A 22,634-nucleotide genomic window follows, 5' to 3' on the forward strand; every position below is an offset into this window, starting at 1 on the left:
TTTAGGAAATAACTAAACATTGTCCTGCTGAACCCAGGACAATGATACAAACTGTGTTCTCTTGGGATTTTTTGATGTTTAAATTAGTGGTAAAATTGTGTGCTTAAGTTACTTCTGAGGCCAACACAAGATGCTAGTCAATCTAATATCCCAGAAACATATGAAAGGAGAAAGCAGTGGCTAGCTTTGTCTTAAAACTCATTTTGGTCTAAAAGCGGACAATGTTAGAATAAATTTAATATGAAGAAAAAGATCTATTTACCTGTCAATTTTGTGTGGGTGTGTTAATCACCTTGATGACTGAGATTCATTATGAAATCCCAAGTGTAGGCATCTAGTTATACAGAATTATAATGAATTTATATGTGCAAAGTGGTTATTCAGAACTACTACCAATTGGAGTGATACAGTTGTCAGGGGTTATAATGAAAGTATAATTTCATAAATGAGTGCATCTCTGAGGGATTATTAGGATAGACCTTAATGGTTGCAGAGATGATGGCACAAGTAATTTATCATGGATAAAAGCATAAACATCAAGAGTTCCATTCTGTGCAATTCAGGTTAAAAGAAACTATCCCTGATGGTGGTTTTTTCTTTTTAAGTTTTTTATAAGCCTTCCTGGGCTTTGTATTAAAAAAATTAAAAAGACAAAGCGGCATCATTCCAGAAATGATGTAATGGATAAAAATCTGGTTTCCTTAGGCTATAAGGACTTCATGAAACATTCAGAAAATCTTTTGGTTAGCTGTTCAGTCAAATTTGAAACCCTGCAGGTGACCTCTGGTAGTAAAACAATCAGTATAAGGTATCATGTGCATAAAGTGGTGGTATCATTGAATCAGTACCCCGAAAGTATATCCCTGAATCAGGTACCCCAAAAGAAAAAATGCATACATGGAACAACATAGATTGAAGAACTGAGCCTTGTGGGAGTCTCCAAACATTTGAATCTGATTGGAAGAAAACCCACACAAAATAATAAAGTGGGAGTCATTTTCTGATCTTCTCCAGAATCCTAAAGTCTGTTTCATTTTACCATCAGGGATAGAAAAGAAAAGCTTTTAAGTCAGCCAGCATCAGATTGATTCATAAAGCAAACAGGAAAAGTATTATGAGGCAAAGCTTCATGCTATGATAGACATCTAGGAATACTCATCTTTGGCAGACTATTCATCTTTGGCTAAGGGGGTGGAAACTCTGTTTTGTCTCCCTGGGTAGTGTGTGGAATCCTGTTTATATTCCAGCTCAGTTTATGTGGCCTTGGGGAGCAAAGTCTGGTCTTAGAATTAGCTGTAATTTTTGCTGATCAGATAGTGGTATGAGTGGCCAACTATTTTTCCATGACTTCTGAAGAGCTGACAAATCTCTGACATATTATTATTTTTTAAAACATTTGTGTAGTGAAGGTACTTATTTCATGTGCAACAAACAGCTAGTGGTGATTGACAGATTCCCTGTGTAGGTGATTTGCAATGATTTCTTTCTTTTTATAATATGGATAGTTAGTTGTATATATATATTAAAAAAACACAACCAAGCAAAACCCTACAAAAAACCAAAACCAACAACCCAAAGAAAATAAAAACCCCAAACACACCCACAAACCTGAGGAAAAAGCACCATTCAGATGTACTTCTTCATAAATGCCCAAAGCAAAATCTCAAGTTCATTGTTGTCATATGTTAGAGGTAGTTTAAATATACGTACATGTATCTGTAATATATTCAATGTAATAAAAAAGCATGCAGATCTACTTAACTTGAAGTATGCATTCAGACACTTGCACCTGATGTGACACTTGAGGGCAGTCCTGTGGTCAAGGTACCAATAGGCTATTTCAGGTCAGAATCTAATTTAACAGCTTAATGGTGATGTTTTTTGCATCCCTTCTATGGAAATAGAGGGGGCAAAACAGAGTAGGCATGACAGCGCATATCTAACTGCTTTCTTTATATTGCCAGGGTTCCCAAGAGCTTCAATAATGGGCTAAGGTATTATTGTTAGCTATAGTACAAAGAGGGAATGAAAACTGCCCAAGCCCTGTTACAGTCGTGGGCTAGGATCATGAACAGAAGACTCTGAAAAACCGGTATGAGCTAAATGCTTTTAATTTACCAGCCCTTTGACCATAACTTGGCTGCTTAACTGTAATCCTACAGATCATAGTATTGATCTTTTTCTGTATACATGAAGTTTTCTGTTAACCTATGTACAGCTTTTTTTATTTAAACCAAAAGTTGCCAATCCTGGCAGTTTTGGGGATGGATGTCTTGATTTTATGTCCTATCATATACTACATTTCAAGTAACCTATGTTCAGTTAAATGGAGCACACATGACTAACTTGTCCCTTTCAGTTATTTTAATATATTAGGCCACACAATTTTTTAAATGTATCTTATAAAGATGTTAATTATCAGTATATTTTAATGTAACAACATGCCCCAAGTCTCTTCTGCTACTTAGTCTTTAAAGAGCTGTTGTTTCTCAAAAGCACTGATAAGCAATATGCTTGCTTATTATTAAACAGAACAAGAAACTGATGGATAGTTCATGGTACAAAAAAAATTCCATCTTTTATGCTTGTGGGCTATAACGTAGGCAAGACCAGAAATGTGGATAGGCTGATGTGGAGCAGGATAATAAATGTGCACAATCCAGAGTTGCTTATAGTTAATAGTCTATCAACTGATTATTAAGTTGTACATTGTTTGACTCAAGAGAAGGGGATTTGAAAGATAGGAATAAAGATAATTAAGACCCAGAATGTTATGTGTGTTATGGTTTGGTTTGTTTTTTCTTTTTTGATGACTCCTCCACCCTGGAGAGTCATAATTTGGAAGACACAGTTGTTCAGGATCTGGAGTCAGCTAATGTCTTTGTGGTGAATGAACTGAGCTTCTCGGTCTGCTAGGCATAAATGTATTTTTTGTGGTTATAAAGTTAGTTCAAGTGTGTATGTGGAGCACTGGGGTAGAAAGAGCAGGGAGAGAAAGAAATCTGCCACGGTAGTGCTGTCCTTTAGAGGGAAGGGCTCTGAAGGACTAGAAACGGGACTGTATCTTTCCTGTTTCAGTTTTGTTTTATAATAAACTGCTCAAATAGTTTGTGGGAAGCATCATGGTATTCTTAAAATCCTAGAATAGTTCGGGTTGGAAAGGACCTTCAAAGGTCATCTAGTCCAACCCCCATGCAGTGAGCAGGGACATCTTCAACTAGATTACGTTGCTCAGAACTACATCCAGCCTGGCCTTGAATGTCTCCAGGGATGGAGCATCCACCACCCCTCCGGGAGACCTGTACAGGGGAATGCGGGGAGGGAGGGAGCCCAGGGTGGTGTGCAGGCTCTGCGCCCCTTATGCCTGGGAACTCTGCTGGCGAGAATGGGATCGCCTGGGTGAATGTGGCGTTCTAGGTTCTGGAGTCCGAGGTTCAAATTCCCCTTTCCCTGCGATCAGCCGGCCGAGGGTGCCCTTCTCAGTTCTCTTCTTCTTCCTCCATCACCTCAGCTGCACACAGGCTGGGACGACACATCCAGCTTAGGCTTTTTGCCTTCTTAAATGATAATGTTTCGTTACAGCTTTCTGTTGTTCTTAAATGATGATGTTTCATTACAGCTTTACATTGTTCTGTGTAGACATGTGAGTTTTTTTACTGAGATACCTCATGCTGAGGTACAACTCCTGTGTTTTATAAAAGAGTGAGTGCTGCTGGCTTCATACTCTCTTTTTTTTTCTCATAAAGACCAGTAGACATTAATTCTGTTATGTTTTAACTAATGGAATCTATTTTTATTATACCTGCAGATTAAGATGCATGAAAAATAGTATGAAAATGTGAAAACTGAAATGTAATTGCTACTGTAGCGGGTGCTGCATCAACCCACTATAATTATTATCTTTAAAATGTCAAATTTAAATATAATGTCTTTAAATTTCTTATTTCAGATACTGGAAGAAAAACTAAGAAGAAACTACAGTAATAGATTTTAAATGGCTCATTGGAGAATTAGTAACACGACTGATTTAAGTTTTGATCTTTAGGCAGAAACAGCAGCATTGTATTTGGGCTAATAAATTACTTGCTGGCTTTGTCACTGTTGACATTAATTATTGATAAGGGCTTCAGAAATAGCGCATGTGCCGTTAGAGTTGACTGTAATATAAGATAGGGACTGCAGCGATGCTGGAGGGCTTATGGAGAGGGGAGCACCTGTAGCATTTGGAGTTGCATTCTGTTAATAATCAGACTTATTTTGCTGAAATAAATTCATATGAGTGATTAAAATAATGGCAAGATGAGTCGTCAGGCTTATTTCTATCGTGTCCCTCCACAGGAGTTGCACAGAAGAACCCAGCTTCAGCCTGAGCCAGCAAAGACGAAGGCTCTTCAAACAGTTATTGAAATGAAGGTATGGTCTTTGCATGTTTTCCCATATATTATTTTTGTACTATGAACTCATGCACTGCCTATGGCTGGCATGGAGTTAATTTTCCTCATAGCAGCCTGTGTGGTGTTATGTTTTGAATCTGGGGCCAAAACAGTATTGATAACACTTTGATGTTTTAGCTGTTACTGAGCAGCGCTTACACAGAGTCAAGGCTTTCTCAGTTTCTAACTCTGCTCCCACCACACCCTTAGTAAGTAGGTTGGGGGTGACAAGCGGCTGGGAGGGATGCAGCTGGGACAGCTCACCTGAATTGACCAAAGGGTTATTCCATACCACAGAATGTCATGCTCAGCAATAAAACTTGAGGGAAGGACATTTAGAGTTACAGCATTTGTTGTCCCAGATAACTATTAAGCACGATCCCCTGCTTTCCAGGAAATAGCCAGACATCTGCCTGCCAATGGGAAGTAGTGAATGTATTCCATAATTTGCTTGGCTTGTGTTGCACAGCTTTGTTTTATGTTTTAAATATACTTTATCTTGATCCATGAGTTTTCTCACTTTTGCTTTTCCAGTTGTCTCCTGTTTCACTTAGGGGGAGTGAATAAGCAGCTGTGTGACATTTAGCTCCCTACCAAGCTTAATATGCAACTCCTCCATTTTTAACTTTTGCTATTAAATCATTAAATGCTTCCTTTTACTTCTCAATTTATTTGCTGTGAATTTAGAAGTAATTAGTATTTCTCTCGGACTGGTGTCTTAATAAGACTTTATTACAAAAATCAAGTTCAGCATTATGGAATAATAACTGCATATTGCTTTTTAATGATACTTAGGGCTGGGGAGAGGCAGTTTCAGGTGAGCCAAAGTAGATTGAATAAACTGACAAACGGAAGAAAACAAAAATCATCCAAAGTTGATGTAAAAGCCCTTTCTTCTTGAATTTTTTAAAAACAATACTTCTGTTGGTGTTATTTGGCCATCATTTTGCATCTAACCTAAGGAAAATATTCATTGCATCAGCAGAGTGGTATGACAAAATGTGATTAAATTCCTTTCTTAGTCCTAAATACAGTTTACTCTTTTTGATATATAATGTTACTAAAGTGTTGTGGCTTTTTTTTCCCCCATTAACAAAAGAACAATTTGAAAAGTGAAAGCTGATATTTTCACATAATTCTATAAATCTGGAACGTACATCTTCAAGAAAAATACCAAGAGACTTGAGATAATTTGTGAGTTGGCAGTGCTGCCTGAAACACATTAATGATGGTCTTTCAGTCTTAAAAGGAAGTGCAAATTAAAGGCCTCATTTTGCCAGTGACTTCTGTTATGAGCAAATGAGTTCAGCATGTTTGAACATTGTGGTAAATACACAGTTACAGCAACAGCAGGACTTCATATATATAGAATCTGCCTTTTAACAGATAACAATGAGTTTAGATTATATGAGTAACAAAGAAGGTACATCAGTTAGTAGTATGTCTTCTGATGTGTGTTTGCCTTGGATCTTCCCTGGTTATTCTAATTCAGAAGTCTGTGTATGAAATCTAAAACGTATTTTTGCAGTAACTTGTTATTCAAAGTATATGGGAAAGAAACTTGTTTCTTTCTGTTAATATTTGGAATTATAAATTGAGGTTTTTTGATACAAAAATAGTGTGTTAGAATAATTTATGGTCTCCTATGTGGGTTATTAACAATGTCAAGGTTACGTTGCAAAATAATTTGGACCAAAACTCTTAGAAAAAACAGGGACAGGCTGGGATGGACATGACATGCGAATGACACACGTGATGACTGTAATTGCAGCCAGTCTGACAGTGTCTGTCCCTGAAGACAGAGAAGTCTTTTCAGTGTCTCCCGAGAGGGTTCGGTGTGGTGTGCAGTGTTCTACTTCTTAAAAAATCTGATCTTTGTAGTGAGGACTTTTCATTTGTCATGGATGAGACTGTAATCATGTTGCTGGAGCATTCTGATGCAGGGCTCCCTTTTGACTCTGAGACACACAGTTGTTTCTTTTCCGGTGAACACACAATCCTTTGGGGTTGCCCTGTCTAAAACAGGCCTAATATTGAAAAGAAAAAGGAACAAATGTAAGATGTTGAAATCCACATGATTAAACAGCAGTTTTCATTACGAGTTCCAGCTTTGGAATGTTTTCAAGTAAATTTAAATTGTCTTAATCCAGACAGCATTTGTTTTGAAAAAGATGTGGAACATTTGTTTTGAATGATCAAGCATTGAAGCAATTATTTCCCTACAGTGTTGAGGGTAGAAGGAGGGAGAGGATTACCCTGTAATATGGCAATCTGGGGCAAACACTCCCCCATGCAGAGGCTCCAAGCAGTATACATTTCTCTATACCGCACCCAATCTCTTCCACCCCTTCACCACTTAGCTTTTGTCTGAGTCCCCTCTGTGGCTCCCCCAGGCTCTGCCAGGAGGCAGCTTTCCTTCCTTCATAAATCCCTCTATTCTTTCCTGTGGTTTTCTTCTGTCCCTTGCCACTGCTGAATGCCTTCTGTCCCTTTTCCTAGTCAGTCCTCCGTCTCATTCAGTGAAGTATACCTATCATCTCATGTGGGATTTTTTTGGTCCTAAACAGCTTTTCTTCTGTACTACCTTTCCTGTCATGCTTCTCATTTCTCTCTGAAAACTTTGCAAGTAGTTACCTTTTCTTATAGTAACTGCGTTTTCTGCATAACTGTTGTCTCCTTGACAAGTGACTATCTTCTCTGTACGTATTAAAAAAAAGGGGGGGGGGGGAGGGAGGCAAACAGCAAAGATAGGAAATCCACATCCTATGTCTTAACTCCTGTTTCTGTTGATTTTTTTATTCATTCATTTTCAGATATAATCTTTTCAGATTCATTGCACAGGCCTTTCTTCCCTAACTTTCTGGTTTTGCTTTAGACACATTTGCTTCCAGATGTCACATGTCTTTTGTTTATCCTCTGTTCCCTTACATTCTTTATTCTCTGTTCCCTTGTCTGCAACAGACCTTCTCCAGAAGCCCTTCTTTCCTCTGGAAAGCAGAGCCACAGGACTGAAGGAGGGCAGGATGCTTCCTTTTTTCATGTGCCTCTGTTATTCTGTCAAGCTTCTGTTTCTCTGAAACTTGAATACTTCTTTGCATATTGTGTGCTGACAAATGCCAGAACACTGATATGTCTGAATATGAGTGATAACCAAAGTTTGATTAACACTGATTAATATAATGAAAAAGAGTAAAAGGAAGTGCACTTCTAATTTCATTCTTGCAGTAAGAAGTACACCTGAGCACATAAGTCAAAACTTACTCATCTTTTATGAGTTCCCATGCTGGGAACTGCATTCTGTTGTGGAGTCCCCACTACAAGACAGGCACAGACCTGTTAGAGTGAGTCCAGAGGAGGGCCACAGAAATGATCATTTCTGTGCATGTAGAAGGCTGCAACACTTTCCTCGAGGAAAGGCTGAGAGAGGGGCTTGTTCAGCCTGCAGAAGAGAAGGCTCCTTGGAGACCTTCTTATGGCTTTTCAGTGCTTAACAAGGGCTTATATGAAAGACAGGGATGGACTTTTTAGTAGGGCATGTTGTGACAAGACAAGGGGCAGTGGTTCAGTTTTAAACTGAGAATAGATTTTGATTGGACATATGGTTCTTCCCTGTGATGGTGGTGAGATACTCGCATAGGCTGCCTGGAGAAGCTGTGGCTGTTCTCTCCTTGGCACTGATCAAGGTAAGGATGGACAAGGCTTGGAGCAAACTGATCTAGTGGAAGATGTCCCTGCCCATGGCAGGGGTTTGGAACTAGATGAGCCTTAAAGGTTGTTTCCAACGCAAACCATCCTGTGATTCTGTGATCTTGTTCAGACAGTTCCGGACTTAAAACAAGTGACATTATTTAGGAGACAAAATCAGAAATAAATTGCCTACAGATACAGCATAAAACTCATCCCAAGTGTAGGGTATGGACCATCCTGAAACATAAGTAGTCTAGCAACAAGAATTAAAAAGTCTTTAAATGTGGTAAGCTGTTAAGTAAATGAAAATATTTGTGGTTTACCTTACTTGCAGAAAGAGGCATCTTTATGTATTGATCCAGCTTTCGTATTTCAGGTATGGGTTTGGTTCTAGAAAAGTGTGTCTGTGTGTTTGCAGTGCAACATACTCTTACTGTTAAGATTGCATGAACTTTCATTTCCCTTTGTCTTCAAAAATAAACCTGAATATTCTCTGTATTAAATTGGCAAAGTTAAAATAAGTATGTAGTAAGAGTAGTCGTGTATGGTTTGTTGATAGCATGTGTGCATACATGCATTTAAATGCGAGTTTTCTTAAACGTGAAGTTTCAAATATTTGCTCCGATTGCTTGTTGAATGCCCTGCAAGCAAGATTTTTCACAGACATAGTTTAAATTTATCACATGTTTAAAATGATGAAGAGTAGCATTTCATTACCTTTTGTTTCAGACAAAGGCGGGCTGGAATGCTGTAGTATTTACAAATGTTTTGCCCATTTTCAACCCTTAAGTGTTCAGGAAATGTGCTATAGCACCCTTGTTGTAAGGACTGGGTATATAAGGATCATGAAGCATTAGTGTAGAGACTAATTTGTAAAGTTAGTCTCCTTTCTATTCTTGAATAGTATTTTCTTCAGCATCAGGATGCATACTAATTGTTTCGTGTTTTAAAGAGATAGATTTCTGCTAGGTGCAGCCTAGAAATAGCCCTAACCTCTCTCTCAGAATATGTGAAACACTATTTTAATAAAGGGGATGAAGAAGAGGTATTGGTTACTGCTGGAAGGAGGCGATAGATTAGGGTGAGGACTCTGATCTGTATCACAAATCCTGCTATATAATCTTAATGTCTTTTAACTGATTTAGAAGGCCTGACTGGAAAAATCTGTACAAATGTTGCATTGTTGTAGAACTGAAACACATTTATTAGTTCCATTTAATACTAAGCTGCTTCCTTAATATTACTGCAAAGGAATCCTCTTTGTGATTCAACACAGACCCGTGTAGTTTTTTTAGAATGTTGTTAATGTGAATAAGACTTAGGGGTTTGAAGGAAATGCTGCATCTGTTCCTGTTTCAGCTTCTGAAAGATTGCCAGACCCTGTGCCACAACAAGAGCTGGTTGAAACTTTCCAATTGAAGTTTTCTGTGGGAAAATGCTGATTCAGACGAATCAGAAGTTTTTTTATGGGAATGTGCCTATTCTGTCAAAACTTTAAGCTAAAGCAAAGCTACCCTTTCTGTTCAGCCTGTAAGGGAGCTGTGACAGTACCCATTGGGAACTCTAGGCTATCTGTATTATCTTTGACTTAGAAGTTCCCTCACTTGCTAGCAGTTGTCCAGTCAGGAAAATTTTCATGTTTCCTAGGCAAACCAACAGCCTGTCTAGTGTGTTTGCAGAATTGCTGGTCCTGTAGTGTTTATACATAAAGGAATAGTACTTTTGACTCCTTGAACAGCCTGTGAACAAAGGTGATGTCTGGCTTCTCTTCTGTCTTGTCATCACCTAATGTTTTTTATATATTATTTGGAAACAGATTTTCTCAATTCTGTTCCAGTAAAAAGTTAATACAAAACTGACAGTGACATTTTTTCTGTAGATAGAAAACCTAGTTTTTACACAGCTGTAATCACAGTATGCAGATTGATTAAAAATAAACTTTTCCGTGGGGAGTTAAAACTCGTGACAAAGTAGAAGTACAGAAACTGTCTCCACAGGTTGTTAGATATTTCTTATAAAGCTTAGCTGTTGTACTGTGGTGTACAAACCTTCTAAAGAGCATAATAGGCTGTGCTGTAAATTATTTCTGCCATGTTATATTTGCAAACATGTAAAATACAAATTCAGTACTAAAAGACAGACTCTTAAAGACTTAGCTGGAGAGATTTGATGAGGACTGCTCCCAGATGAGATGTCATAACAGGTCATGTAAGTATTAACATATTTCAGTGAAAAGCATTCTGCAGTGCAGTGAAGCTTACGTTTTGCTTTTATCTTCAATAATAAGAGTAGAAAATGTCTAAAACGAAGTCTGATGGAGGAAGCTGATTTGGTTGCAGTATCTGTGAGAGCTACAATAATTTATTGTTGTGTGTAAGCCTTAATAGCGTTTAAAATTCTTTTTCTTCTCTTTCAGTATTTTTATTTTTGAGTAATTTCTCCAAATGATAAGATTTAATGAGAAATCTTCCCATTTCTCTTTTTCATTCCGTATCAACCTTTTAGTTTACTTTCCTCTTTGGTGGTGGTGGTGGGAAAGTTTATGGAAAAAAGTTTTGTGAACAGAACGGTTGACATCGTAAAAACGCTTATTTTCTCTCATGTGAAGGGCTGGTCATTTAACAGAAAGGTGACTGTTTTTTTCATGATCATTCATACAGCCTGTGCTCTAGGATATGAGTAATGCTGATTCCATGGACAAAGATCAATAAAATTTTAGGATTCTACTATTGAAAATGTCATGTTAACAATCTTAGACTAACATACTAAGTAATTTAAGTTGCATTTTACCTGCATCTTGAAAAGTGTTATTCAAAAAATAGCTCCGTAATTATATTAAAAGATAAAGGCATATACTGTTAAAGCTGGCTGGAAGTCTTCCAGAATAGGGCTGCTGGTGGTGCGTTGTTTTTTTGAAGTTGCCTTCCCAGTCAGCTCGTTTGTGGTTTTTTCTTCAAGAAAGGAAAACTGGGACTGCTGATTATCATCAGCATTTCCAGTATCAGATATTTTCCAGAAAAGAAACAGCTAGTGAGGAAAAAGATAAGAAACAGCAAGTTTCGCGTTACTTGTTTTGTTTGTTTCCTTTGCCTTCTGGCACTTTGTTCTCTTTCAGCTGTTGCTCCTTTTCTAAAAGAGGATGCTGTTAATTTGGAAACTTATAAGATGCATGAAGGGATTTGGTATTCCCCTTCAAAGTGCATTACTTTGCCTATATGGCATGAAAATGTGTTTGCTGTCATGGAAGATAGCTCTTCTCAGCTTCTATTTTGAATTCCTTTGTCTTGAGATTTCTTATTGGAAAGTTTTGCATCACTGAGCTCTTGTCTGGATTAAAACAATGAAAATCTTTTCAGATGGGAGCCACAATATATTTGCATACTTGTAGAACCCAGAAACATATCTGCCAATGAAACTGGTATATCAGTGGGATGCAGGTGAATGAATCTACATTCAGCAGCAGGCTAGATGTGTTTTTCTTGTGTTCACAATCTTGGTAGTACACAAAGTCTGACGAGTTTTTTTTTCTCTTTTCGCCATCATCTTAATGATATTTTTGTGTGTGGTGGTGTTTTTGTGTGGTTTGGTTTGTTTTGTTTTTTTTTTTTAAATGAAAACTTGATTCTGAACTTACTTAAGTATCTGGGAAGGAGCTGACTGCATATCTGTCACAAATATCTGTCACGATTCTGATTCACACTAAGATTTCCTGTTCACTTTGTATGAGTGTAAGCAAGTGCTTATCCGGCTGTTCACTTTAAAGCCATTGTCTTGGGATGGTTGAACTGGTATATACGTATCTATATTAGTATAGTGTTATATTAATTTACTATGGTTTTGATTGTGCAATTGAACAGAACTGTTTAATGAGGGCATTGTCTTTCACTCTGCTGCCCGTTTTCAACTGACTTTTGAATGAGATTATTTTTGTGCTCTACTGCTTGCTATGATCATAGTATCATGTTTTTCTGATGTTTTCAGAATGCTGTTTGCAAAAGAAAATAGCCAAGAATGAAGTATTGAAGTCAGTCCTACTTTTAGGAAAGACATCCATCTGCTTCTACAATTAATTAGATTGTGAAACCATTTGTGATTAATTATTAAAGCATTACTCATTTAGGGTGCTAAAACAGTTTACTAGTGAAATCCTGAACATATTTCAGTGACATCAGGCACTCAGGCTTAAGATCGCTGTACTACAGTTACTGTGGGAGTAATGACAGAGAAAGTATATTTTTTCTACCCCACTGGAATTCATGAATATTTGCCTGCAGTATATTGTCTCATGATTGAAGAGCCCAAATGAAGAGAGAAAATCAGAGCTTTATCCTGTCAGATCTTGCAATACCTCCAGAGATGGATGACACCACCTCTCTGGGCAACCATTTCCAATGCTTGTACTCAAAATATAACACTTATTGGTTTTTAAAGGCTACTTCTGGTTCCCCCCATAAGCTTTCATTTCTCTAGGCTGGACAAGGCCACTTGCCTTGCCTCTTCTTAGAGGCTGTGATGTAGAAACTTTTTAATGGTTGTGGTTTTGTTTATTTTGGGACTCATAATCAAAATTACTAAATCTCCTCTTAGTGATGTGCCTGAATTAGAGGAGGAAAAGTATATGAGGAGACAGCCTTTCTTCCTCTTGGCATCAGGCAGATCTCTGTGGAAACAGGGAAACACAGCCTCAGGCTGAGTCACATAATGTAGTGGCATGTCATCCTGCAGAGATGATGCACTGGACTTCCTAGGCTAAACTTCATGTTTAAGTACAGCCAGGCCTAGATGGTTAGCAAAGCAAACAAGTTATGTTGTCATGTACATGTGGAAATGGGGCTATCTTATTATTTGATGTTCATGCAAATACAGATATACTTCTGTTACACTATACTGTATTTTTCATATAATTTTCAATACTCTCTTTTTGTTATAACTTAGGATACAAAAATAGCTTCACTTGAGCGCAATATAAGAGATCTTGAAGATGAAATACAAATGTTAAAGACTAATGGAGTTCTGAATACGGAGGACCGAGAAGAAGAAATCAAACAAATAGAAGTTTACAAGAGTCACTCTAAGTTCATGAAAAATAAGGTAAGGTCTATTAATAAAATAGCTTAATGCTGTTTAAGTAATGGAAACAAAAGTTTTATCCTGACCCTTTTCAACATAAGTAGCTTTCTCCATGTCTTCTTTTGTTAAATCTCTACTCTGCTATGGAATAGTAGCTATGGAAGAGTGAAAAATTTAGGATAAATAAAAAGCCTTTTGACTTAGGAAGGGATAAGGTAAGAGGCTATTTCACCACGTCTGCAAAGGCTACTACAATCCTGAGTGTACAGTCTGTTCCCTTTTCCCTTTCTTGTGTATGGTGTTTTAATATTGTCATTTTGAATGAGTTAATATTTTTGATTTGCAGTATTTTGGCGTAACTTTATTTGTGCATTTTTCTGGTTTTGATTGTAGAATTACCATAAGAGCTGCTGTTCCATAGATGATGCCAAACCGCAATCTTCTTGTATTTTAAAGACTTGAAATCTGATGACTTTGTTCCTGAAAAGTACCTTTCATTTCAAATTATTGTACATAGATAATTATGAGTTGACCACAAGCAGATAGTGTGTAGTGATGTAACACATTTTCTGGTAGCAAGCTCACAAAACATTATTGCTTGTTCATTATTTTTAAGTACTTCAGAAGTAAAGCTTGATGTCCAAATTATTTTCCCAGCTGGTCTTTCTACCTCCTTTCATTTCGATGTGCTCAGCTGCTGTCTGAGTAAAGATGAGCCTGCCAATTAGTCTTTTTTTATGAGGGCTAATATTTTTTTTCCTGATATTTTTATAATTACTTTAAAATTGTAATAAATATATGTAATGTTACAGTCTATGCTGGTTTATTCCCAGTTCTCTACCTTGAGTATGTTTGTTTATGAAGTGACAAAATACTGAATTAAAGTACTTGATTAAAAGGCAGAAAAAAAAGTTAGAAGTTATGGAGCCTGCGGCTTATGGTCCCACTGTGTTAGATTGAAATTTAGGTTTTGGAAATAGCATTTTAATATTAATTAATATTAATTTAATTTAATATTATTTATAAGCTAAACTAAGATAGGGCAAAACAAGTTACAGCAGCCTGAACACTGAGGAGGAAGGCAAGCCATCTCTTCTCTTGCAGTGATGTTAAAAATGTAACCATAGAGCCGGAATAAAATCAAGGCAAACCTCTTTAGTAGTCATGATTATTATGCTAATTTATTTTAACAGTCTTTCTGTCCCAGTTCTTTGTTTGGATTCTTATTCTGTTTAAATATTTAAGAGGTTTTGTGTACACAGACATTTTGTTTGTGAAATTCTAGTGAATGGAGATGGATTGATTTGCTTTTTCTGAAATGTGTACTTGCAGCTCTGAAAAAACTGCTTGAGGAGGAGCTGGTAATGTGACCTCTCTAGAGGCCATGTAAGTGAAAGAAGTAAGAGTTAATTAACTCTTAATTCTCTGCCTACTATTATTGATGATAAAAATACTTAGTAGCATTGCTGGTGAAGTGCAAAGTTTGCACTATCAGGTACATAAATACCATTGCAGTTCAGAGTCAGGCAAGCTTTGATTCAAAGTATGCAGCTTGTCTATGCTTCAGAGAATAAAATGGTGTCAGCACTTTCTGGAGGGTCTGTAAATCAGACCTTCATTATTTTATTGACAAAATGATTTTTTTTTGTCTGAGTAAGTGTAAGAGTAAGAAAATTCACTGCTGTGTAGTGTTGGATACTGAAGATTTTACATCTTAGATGAGCTCTTACTGTCCCTTGCTTTGGAAACTGTAGTATCTCATAAACTACCTCACAGAAAATGCTGGTGTCTTGTGATATTGGAATGCATTTTTGTCTCCTTCTGGGTGGTTTGTATTACAGAAGAAATGGAAGTATTTGTGCACATGTGGAATTAATCCAGGTTGAGTAAAAAAAAATAAATCCCAAAGAATATATTAATTAAAGTAGCTGCTAGGAACTTTTAACTACTTTTAGTAGCTTTAAGTAGCATTATTATCAGGAAAAGTATTTTGCCAACTTACCATTAATTTCAAAGCAATTCAGTTTTAATAATTCACAGCAAAACTCCTAATGCATCTCAGCAGATCTGCCGATATAAAAATAATATACAAACCCCCACTTTATTAACAGTCTCCTCATGTTTTTTAGAGAAAAAACTTCAGTATATTCCTGTGCCACAGAAAGGAGATGGATGAGAAGATTACTAAACATAGCTTGTTTTGTTACAATCGTCTGATCTTTGAAAAATGCCATGTTCTGATGAAACTTTGTCTGTTTTCTTTCACCAGTCCTTTTCTTCCACTTAAAATTGAGATTTGCAGCAGAAGATATTGCTTTTATCATTCATCTGAGAACCTTTCAAGGTGGAAAAGTATTTATGTAGCTGTCAGCAAACAGATCTGATTATACCTGATTTGTTGAACCTGAGATTGTTGAAAAATTCTGATAAACAGGAGTCTTGAATGATGGCAGAGAGCAGAACAAAACTCTTCTCACAGTTAACAATCTTAGGTGCTATAAAGCTCTTAATATTTCACATTTATTTTTGAAGTATAACTTGTTTTACATTTGTTCTTGATTTAAATAAATGGGAGAGTGTTAAATGGAGGCCAAAACTGAGTACTATTTATTGTATATGAGTGGCAGAGAATGTTGGGGAGTGTTTCTTTTCTTAGCTAACTCTTAATAATACTCACTTCTTCCAAATATAGAAGCTTTAATTTTGACTTGCAGTTAAACAGAAGTTGTAGAAATGAGAAACTTGCTTAGATTTTTTTCTTCTGGCCCAGTTGATGAGGTGAAGACTGTTCTTGCTCTGTTTTTGAAGGGACAGAAATTGCCATTATGCACACATTACAGAAATTGTCCAAACAAGTCTTAAAGTTTTCATGGCTAAGGGATATGAAGCTTCAAATATCTTGATTAAGGATGTGAAGAGCATATATAGGATGATATGCATTTTAAAAAATGGTTTCTGATTTCTGCTCTGCAAGAATTCCTTCCCTTACCTAGGGTTTGTCCTTTGGCTCACAGCCAGATACTTAAGGGAACACTGATGCATTTTTTTTCAGGTGTGAGTTTGCACTCTTGAATTTAATTAGTCCTTTGAGTATTAGAACTCTTGTGCTAAATCCCACAGGAATGAATATGAAAATCTAATGATTAGTTAATAATTAAGTTAGTACAACTTCAGCAAATTACCATTAAGAATTGATTAGGCTGCAGCAGGGCACTGTGCATAAGATCTGTTCGCACTGTACGAATGAAACATGCAAGTTCTAGGTGATCATTTAGGAAAAATAATACAGGAGAAAAACTACAGCATTTTTTTTGTGCATAGGTCTGGAAAAGTGCCAAACACTTTAAGAATAGATCTTGACCAATACAACCTGTGACATCTAGAGATAGGCTTGCAGAACCCACTGTATGCAGCCACTTCATTAGCATTGCTACAGTTTTTCCTTTACTGAAATCCTTCACTTGAACAAGCAGTTGTCATTTGTCAAATAAGACCAAATCCTTCTGATGCTTAAATCAGCATAGTTTCATTTCATTCATTAGTAGACTAATTTACTTAAGGTTTTATCTCATTAATCTTAAGATGGAATAGTCAGCGGAGGAGCTCTGGTTGTTTTGTTTTCTTTGTTTCCCAGTTACTCTGTGTAAGGTTTTGGTGTATAAAAATAGTGATGTAAGGAAAAGGAAAATGGTTTTCTGGAAATGCTGGTATCTAAGGAATGGAAACTATGGGAGTTGACAGAATCATATATTATGAAGGAAGACAAAGCATTGGAAGCAAAGGAACTAGGGTTTCAAGAAAGGAGGTGAAGAGAGATCATTGTGGGCATGGTGAAAAAGCAGTGACAGGCAAATTAGACATTATAAATACATGAGATAACTTGTAGGTTATCTTCATTCTCTTCTTTATAAAGTACAAAAATATTTTTGCCTTTGTTTTTTCACTGACAGGAGATATTGCTGAGTTGTGACTGTTGGTCTTCCACACCACTCAAGATACAGCAAAGTGAAAATGTTTGCACGTCTGCTGGAGACAGACATTTATTTCATGCCCTGTTCAATTTTTTTTTTTTGCACACCAGTAGATAATGCAGCACTTCTAAATTTCTGTGCCTTCTTGATATGCCTGCGGGATTTTTGATACTTTTTTTTTTAATTAAAGTTTTAGTACATTTTTACCACTATACTTTAATAAAACACCAGCCAAAATCATAGCATCATAGAATAGTTAGGATTGGAAAGGACCTTAAGATTAGAAAGGACCACAGGCAGGGACACCTCCCACTGAAACATGTCACTGAAAGCTCTGTCCAGCCTGGCCTTGAGCACCACCAGGGATGGAGCATTCACAACTTCCCTGGGCAACCCTTTCCAGTGCCTCACCACCCTTACAGTAAAGAACTTCTTCCTTATATCCAGTCTAAATTTCCCCTGTTTAAGTTTGAACTCATTAGCCTTTGTACTATCACTACAGTCCCTAATGGGAGAGTCCCTCCCCAGCATCCTTATAAGCCCCCTTCAGATACTGGAAGGCTGCTATGAGGTCTCCACGCAGCCTTCTCTTCTCCAGGCTGAATAGCCCCAACTTTCTCAGCCTATCTACATACGGGAGGTGCTCCAGTCCCCTGATCATCCTCGTGGCCTCCTCTGGACTTGTTCCAACAGTTCCATGTTCTTTTTATGTTGAGGATACCAGAACTGCACACAATACTTCAGGTGAGGTCTCACAAGAGCAGAGCAAAGGGGCAGGATCACCTCCTTGGACCTGCTGGTCACGCTCCTTTTGATGCAGCCCATGATACGGTTGCTTTCTGGGCTGCGAGTGCACACAGAGGCCGGCTCATGTTCATTTTCTCATGAACCGCCACCCCCAAGTCCTTCTCCACAGGGCTGCTCTGAATCTCTTCCCTGCCCAACCTGTAGCTGTGCCTGGGATTGCTCTGACCCAGGTGTAGGACCTTGCACTTGTCATGGTTAAACTTCATGAGGTTGGCATCAGCCCACCTCACAAGCGTGTCAAGGTCCCTCTGGATGGCATTCCTTCCCTCCAGGGTATCAACCGAACCACACAGCTTGGTGTCATCAGCAAACTTGCTGAGGGCGCACTCAATCCCACTGTCCATGTCAGCAACAAAGATGTTAAACAAGACCAGTCCCAACACCAATCCCTGAGGGACACCACTCGTTACTGGTCTCCAGTATCATAATTATTCATAATTATATAGTAATCATAATTATTAAATGCATTTTTTGAGTGTGGGGTTCATTAATTTTATTTTTTTAATTTTCATTTGAGAGCTGTAACACATGTTTAAACTCCTGATAATTGGTAGGCCTTGGAGCTAGAACTTTATACTAAACACATTCTGTTTCTAAACCATGAAGAACATACCTGCAATTGAAATGAAGGTCTTTATTATTATTTCTCAGTGTGTGGGTTGTGTCATGGAAAAAAGTGGGGAGAGTGTCTTGGAGAGATTACCTGTCTGCAGTGTTCACATGGGGCTTGTATAAAGCATGTGATGTAATTCAGATTGGCTGCAGATCTACGTTTTGTCTTTATATCTTGTAGACAGATTTTCCCATTGTTCATTTGTATACATTTCTGTCTCGGTTGCCATACTTGCTTACATGTACTGGCAAGGCACGGAGGAAGGTGGTTTGCATTCAAGAGAGTTTTCTCTAGCAGTTTCTCAACTGCACTCTTTACGTTTTCCTGACATCTGTTTTTTGTATGCTCCTTTTTTTTATTTTGAGATTTTCAGACTGTGGAGGTGATTGCTTTCAGTGCCTGTATAGATTCTTGATTTTATACAGTAGCCCAGGGGTGGCTAACCACGTACCTTAACCAGCTAGACAAACATACTGAGATTTTGAAAAAGAAATAAGGAATAAATAACTGTAGTCAGACATGCATATGGACTATAGTTGGAAAAACAGGTTTTTTTTTTTTAAATTTAATTTTTAAGGATACACTTACAATGTAAACCAAAATAGAAATATTTTGATCAGCAGTAAATGCTTCCAGTGACTGTGCCATACAATATTGAATCTATGAAATACTTCAGTGCATGTGTCTTTATGATGCGGTTGGGTGGGATCAGCCTGTGGGTACCTTTTCTTTTTTTGGGGGGATTTTTGAGCCACCTTCCATCCAGCCCTTCTAGATTTCTTTCATCCCAAGTATCTGTTGGGATGTAACTGATGAGAAAGGATGGAAAGAGCTTTTCCAAGACTTCTCTGGTTGTTGCACAAATGAACATTGAAATTTAAAGAAAAATATCTAGGTATTACAGTCATCAAGAAAACTTTCCAAAAATAAACAAAGTGTCTCTGAGTTACACAGGTGCACTGAGGCATTTTATTTCAAATAATCCTCTTGAGGTTATGTATCTGAAGTCATCTGGTGAGCGGTGTTATTTCACAGGATTTAGGAAGAATAGCTTTACATCACCTAACTCACCATCCTTTAGCATCATTGTGTGTATTGGCCAGCGCTTTGTTCAAATTCATATATTCTAAATCCACCACACTTACGTATTCTGTGGCTACATCTCCCATTTATCATTGTGACATGACATTTACTGATGAACCTTAAATTCACTTAAATTCAGAAGCTCTATCTTAGTGACTGGGTTTCTGCTGTTTCCTTTAGGATGTGCTTTTACAATCTCACAAACCTTTCATTCTGTGAAATTTTTTATAATGTTTTCCCCAGACTTCTCTTAAGTTAATCTCTTTGGCTTGGTTTTCCTAGTACCTGAGAATTCCATATGAGCTGCCAGGGAGGGAAAAAGGAGGTGGGGATGGTGGGTAGCAACACATTTGCAAGAAGAATAAGGTTAAAATTCCACTTCTCTGTTTTCCTTTCCTTATTAAGATGCCTGCTTTTCCTTATCAGGCTCCTAAAAAAACCTTGATACGTTTTGGCCAATGATAAGTCACAAGAATCATGCTGTTGGAAGGAATAGGCTATTGGGTGGAATGTATACTTTTATGAACAGTTTTTTTCTTATGCATTTTTGCTGTTCTGCCAGACTAGCCTCACGCAGGATAAATTCCTTTGAACTTAAGTGAGGTCCATGGTGAATTTATAGGCCAAATCATCATGTATAATCTTTGTTTCCTTTTAACTTCTGCAACAGCAGGGCAATCATTCTTTAGACAGGTACATTAAATTACAAGAAACTCAATTGAAGTTGTGAGTGTAAAAAGTCTTCCAGAATTCTTCCAGAATTTACAGGTGTCTGAGTTGTCATATCATGGTCATTCCCACCTTTCAAATTTCAACTGCAACTATGAATTGGAAATTAAATTAATGATCTAACCTTTTTTTTTCCCCCCATTACAGATTGATCAATTGAAACAAGAACTCTCAAAGAAAGAATCAGAACTTCTTGCCTTACAAACTAAGCTTGAAACCCTTAGCAATCAGAATTCAGATTGCAAGCAACACATTGAAGTGCTTAAAGAGTCACTTACTGCCAAAGAACAGAGAGCTGCCATACTTCAGACAGAGGTATTGTTTCTTCTAATCATAAAATACAATAGAAATATTTAGTTAATAACGTGTCAAGGTGATGATGTGTTTGTTGCAAGTCTGCGTGGAAGGCAATTTGCTAAAGAGCAGTGAAATAATTTTAAACCCTTAAAATGCCAATGTATTTGTTGTATTGTTTTTTTGGTAGTATACCAGCTCTCATTCTAGAACTTTTTTAGAAGCACCTATGATTGCATTTTAAGAAAACATGCCTAATTCTCAATGCCTTTAATGGGAGAAGCTGGGCCTTAGTGTCTTGATTGCTGTGATTTCATTCCTTGTTTCTTCATCTGTTGTCTTGAGTTTTCCTTTTGGTTGCTCTGGCTTGATGCTTCTTTTGTGCTGTGTATTTCTAGTCTGAAGAGTGAAGCTACTGATGTATTTTGAAGGGATCTGTTGAAGGGTGCATGATATTAATCTGTGTGGTGTTGTTTTGTTTTTTTTAGGCCAGTGCATTAGTTATGTATCTATCTACAAAGTCAGATCATTAAAATATGGGTGATGGAGTACCATTGAGATGGTTGTCACATTTGATGGAATGTGTAAATCCAGTGTTAAAAATATTGTCCATTTTTTTTCCTTTCATGGACTTTTAAAAAAAATTTGTGGGCTGGAGCACACGATACTGATTAGACTGATTCCTCTTATGACTTCTTAATTTTATTTTTAATGTGTGTACCCCTTTAACAAAACAAAAATACCTGTGAAATTCATTCATGTGGTGCAAATAGTTTCCATTCAGAATGAACAGAAGAGTTTCTATTCGGAAAGAGGAGTGTGTTCTATAAAGTATACAGGAATCTTACAGAATGTTTCAGATTTCTGGCTAGCAAAGTTCTAGGAAAAAAAAAAAGCTTAAACTATCATTCTAATGAAAGCAGGGAATAAATATTTCTGAGATTCTGATTATCAGTCTATGCCGTATGTCTTACCCTCTGCGCATTAAGAAGATACAGATGAAATCTTGAAATTTCTAGTTTGTGTTTAATGGGCCAGCCAGCATATTTATATAATAGAAAATAATCATAATAGAACAAGGGTAAAAACTCCAGCAATTTGGCAGATCTCAATCTAGCATCTGAGTTATAAAGATTACATATTTTTAATCTTTATCTGTGCAGATCTGTTTTGCGAGGTTTGTATTAACTGTCATGCTGCTGAGGATAGTGATGAATTCCATTGGCTCTCCAGTAATTTGATTTCCTAATTCTTTATCAGACTCCTATGTATTTAAGGCATTACAGTCTTGTGACTGACAGATGGGCCATGGAAACCTTAATAACTGAGAGTGCTCTTGATGAAGGGCTGCTAGGATTGTGTTCCTAGTGGAGGACCAGTTGGTTTCAGACAGGTTTTCAGTTCCTCTTCCCATTTTCTACATAAAGCAGTTCAGCTCAAACCTTTTACATGAAGCAATTAAGTTAAAATTATCTGTAATTGCCTGTTGGTATGCAGGTGACAATTGGTTGTATTGTGGCTGCTTATTGTTAGTCTCTCAGGGAAACCAAATGAAAAACTAATGTTAAAATTGTCAGAGAGGTAGTTTGATAGAAGGAATGCTCTGTAATAGCAGAGAATGAATCCCTTTTGTTTGGTCTAATATGATGTTATTTGTGATATATGCAGATAGGTGGGTTATGGCAGATAAGACTTAAAATGAAGCAAAACAACTCATAGACGTCCTCACAGTATATCTTGGTTCTAGACAGTTTAGGCTATCTCTGCATCGACTTGCTAAATCACTTGAGCCTGAATTTGGTTGTGTGAGCATCTTCAGAAATTGTGGAGTTTATTTCATAGGCTTCGGTAATTACATTATGTTATCTCAATAACTTCACTTGCCTCAAAATTTCTTCTATTTACTTTTAAAAGATAGCATTACGGGGTGTGCTCTTATATGCACCA

At 37.2% G+C, this 22,634-nt stretch overlaps 1 protein-coding gene across 5 annotated transcripts in view; it reads left to right on the plus strand.

Moving 5' to 3' along the window:
• Positions 1-22,634, plus strand: part of ERC2 (ELKS/RAB6-interacting/CAST family member 2) — a 498,505-nt gene that overhangs the window by 108,699 nt on the left and 367,172 nt on the right. For all 5 annotated transcript variants that reach the window (XR_008973235.1, XR_008973236.1, XR_008973233.1 and 2 more), the window contains 3 exons: positions 4,339-4,413; positions 13,056-13,211; positions 20,541-20,708. Coding sequence is in view for 1 of the 5 variants with exons in the window: in XM_057417556.1 (XP_057273539.1) it covers positions 4,339-4,413; positions 13,056-13,211; positions 20,541-20,708 (399 nt within the window). In the remaining 4 variants the exon portion in view is untranslated. The remainder of the gene's footprint in view (positions 1-4,338; positions 4,414-13,055; positions 13,212-20,540; positions 20,709-22,634) is intronic.

Source organism: Pezoporus wallicus, unplaced genomic scaffold (genome assembly GCF_028554395.1).
Source record: "Pezoporus wallicus isolate ANWC-B61680 ecotype Strahan unplaced genomic scaffold, APGP_CSIRO_Pwel_v1 contig_8542, whole genome shotgun sequence".
Lineage (NCBI taxonomy): Eukaryota > Metazoa > Chordata > Aves > Psittaciformes > Psittacidae > Pezoporus > Pezoporus wallicus.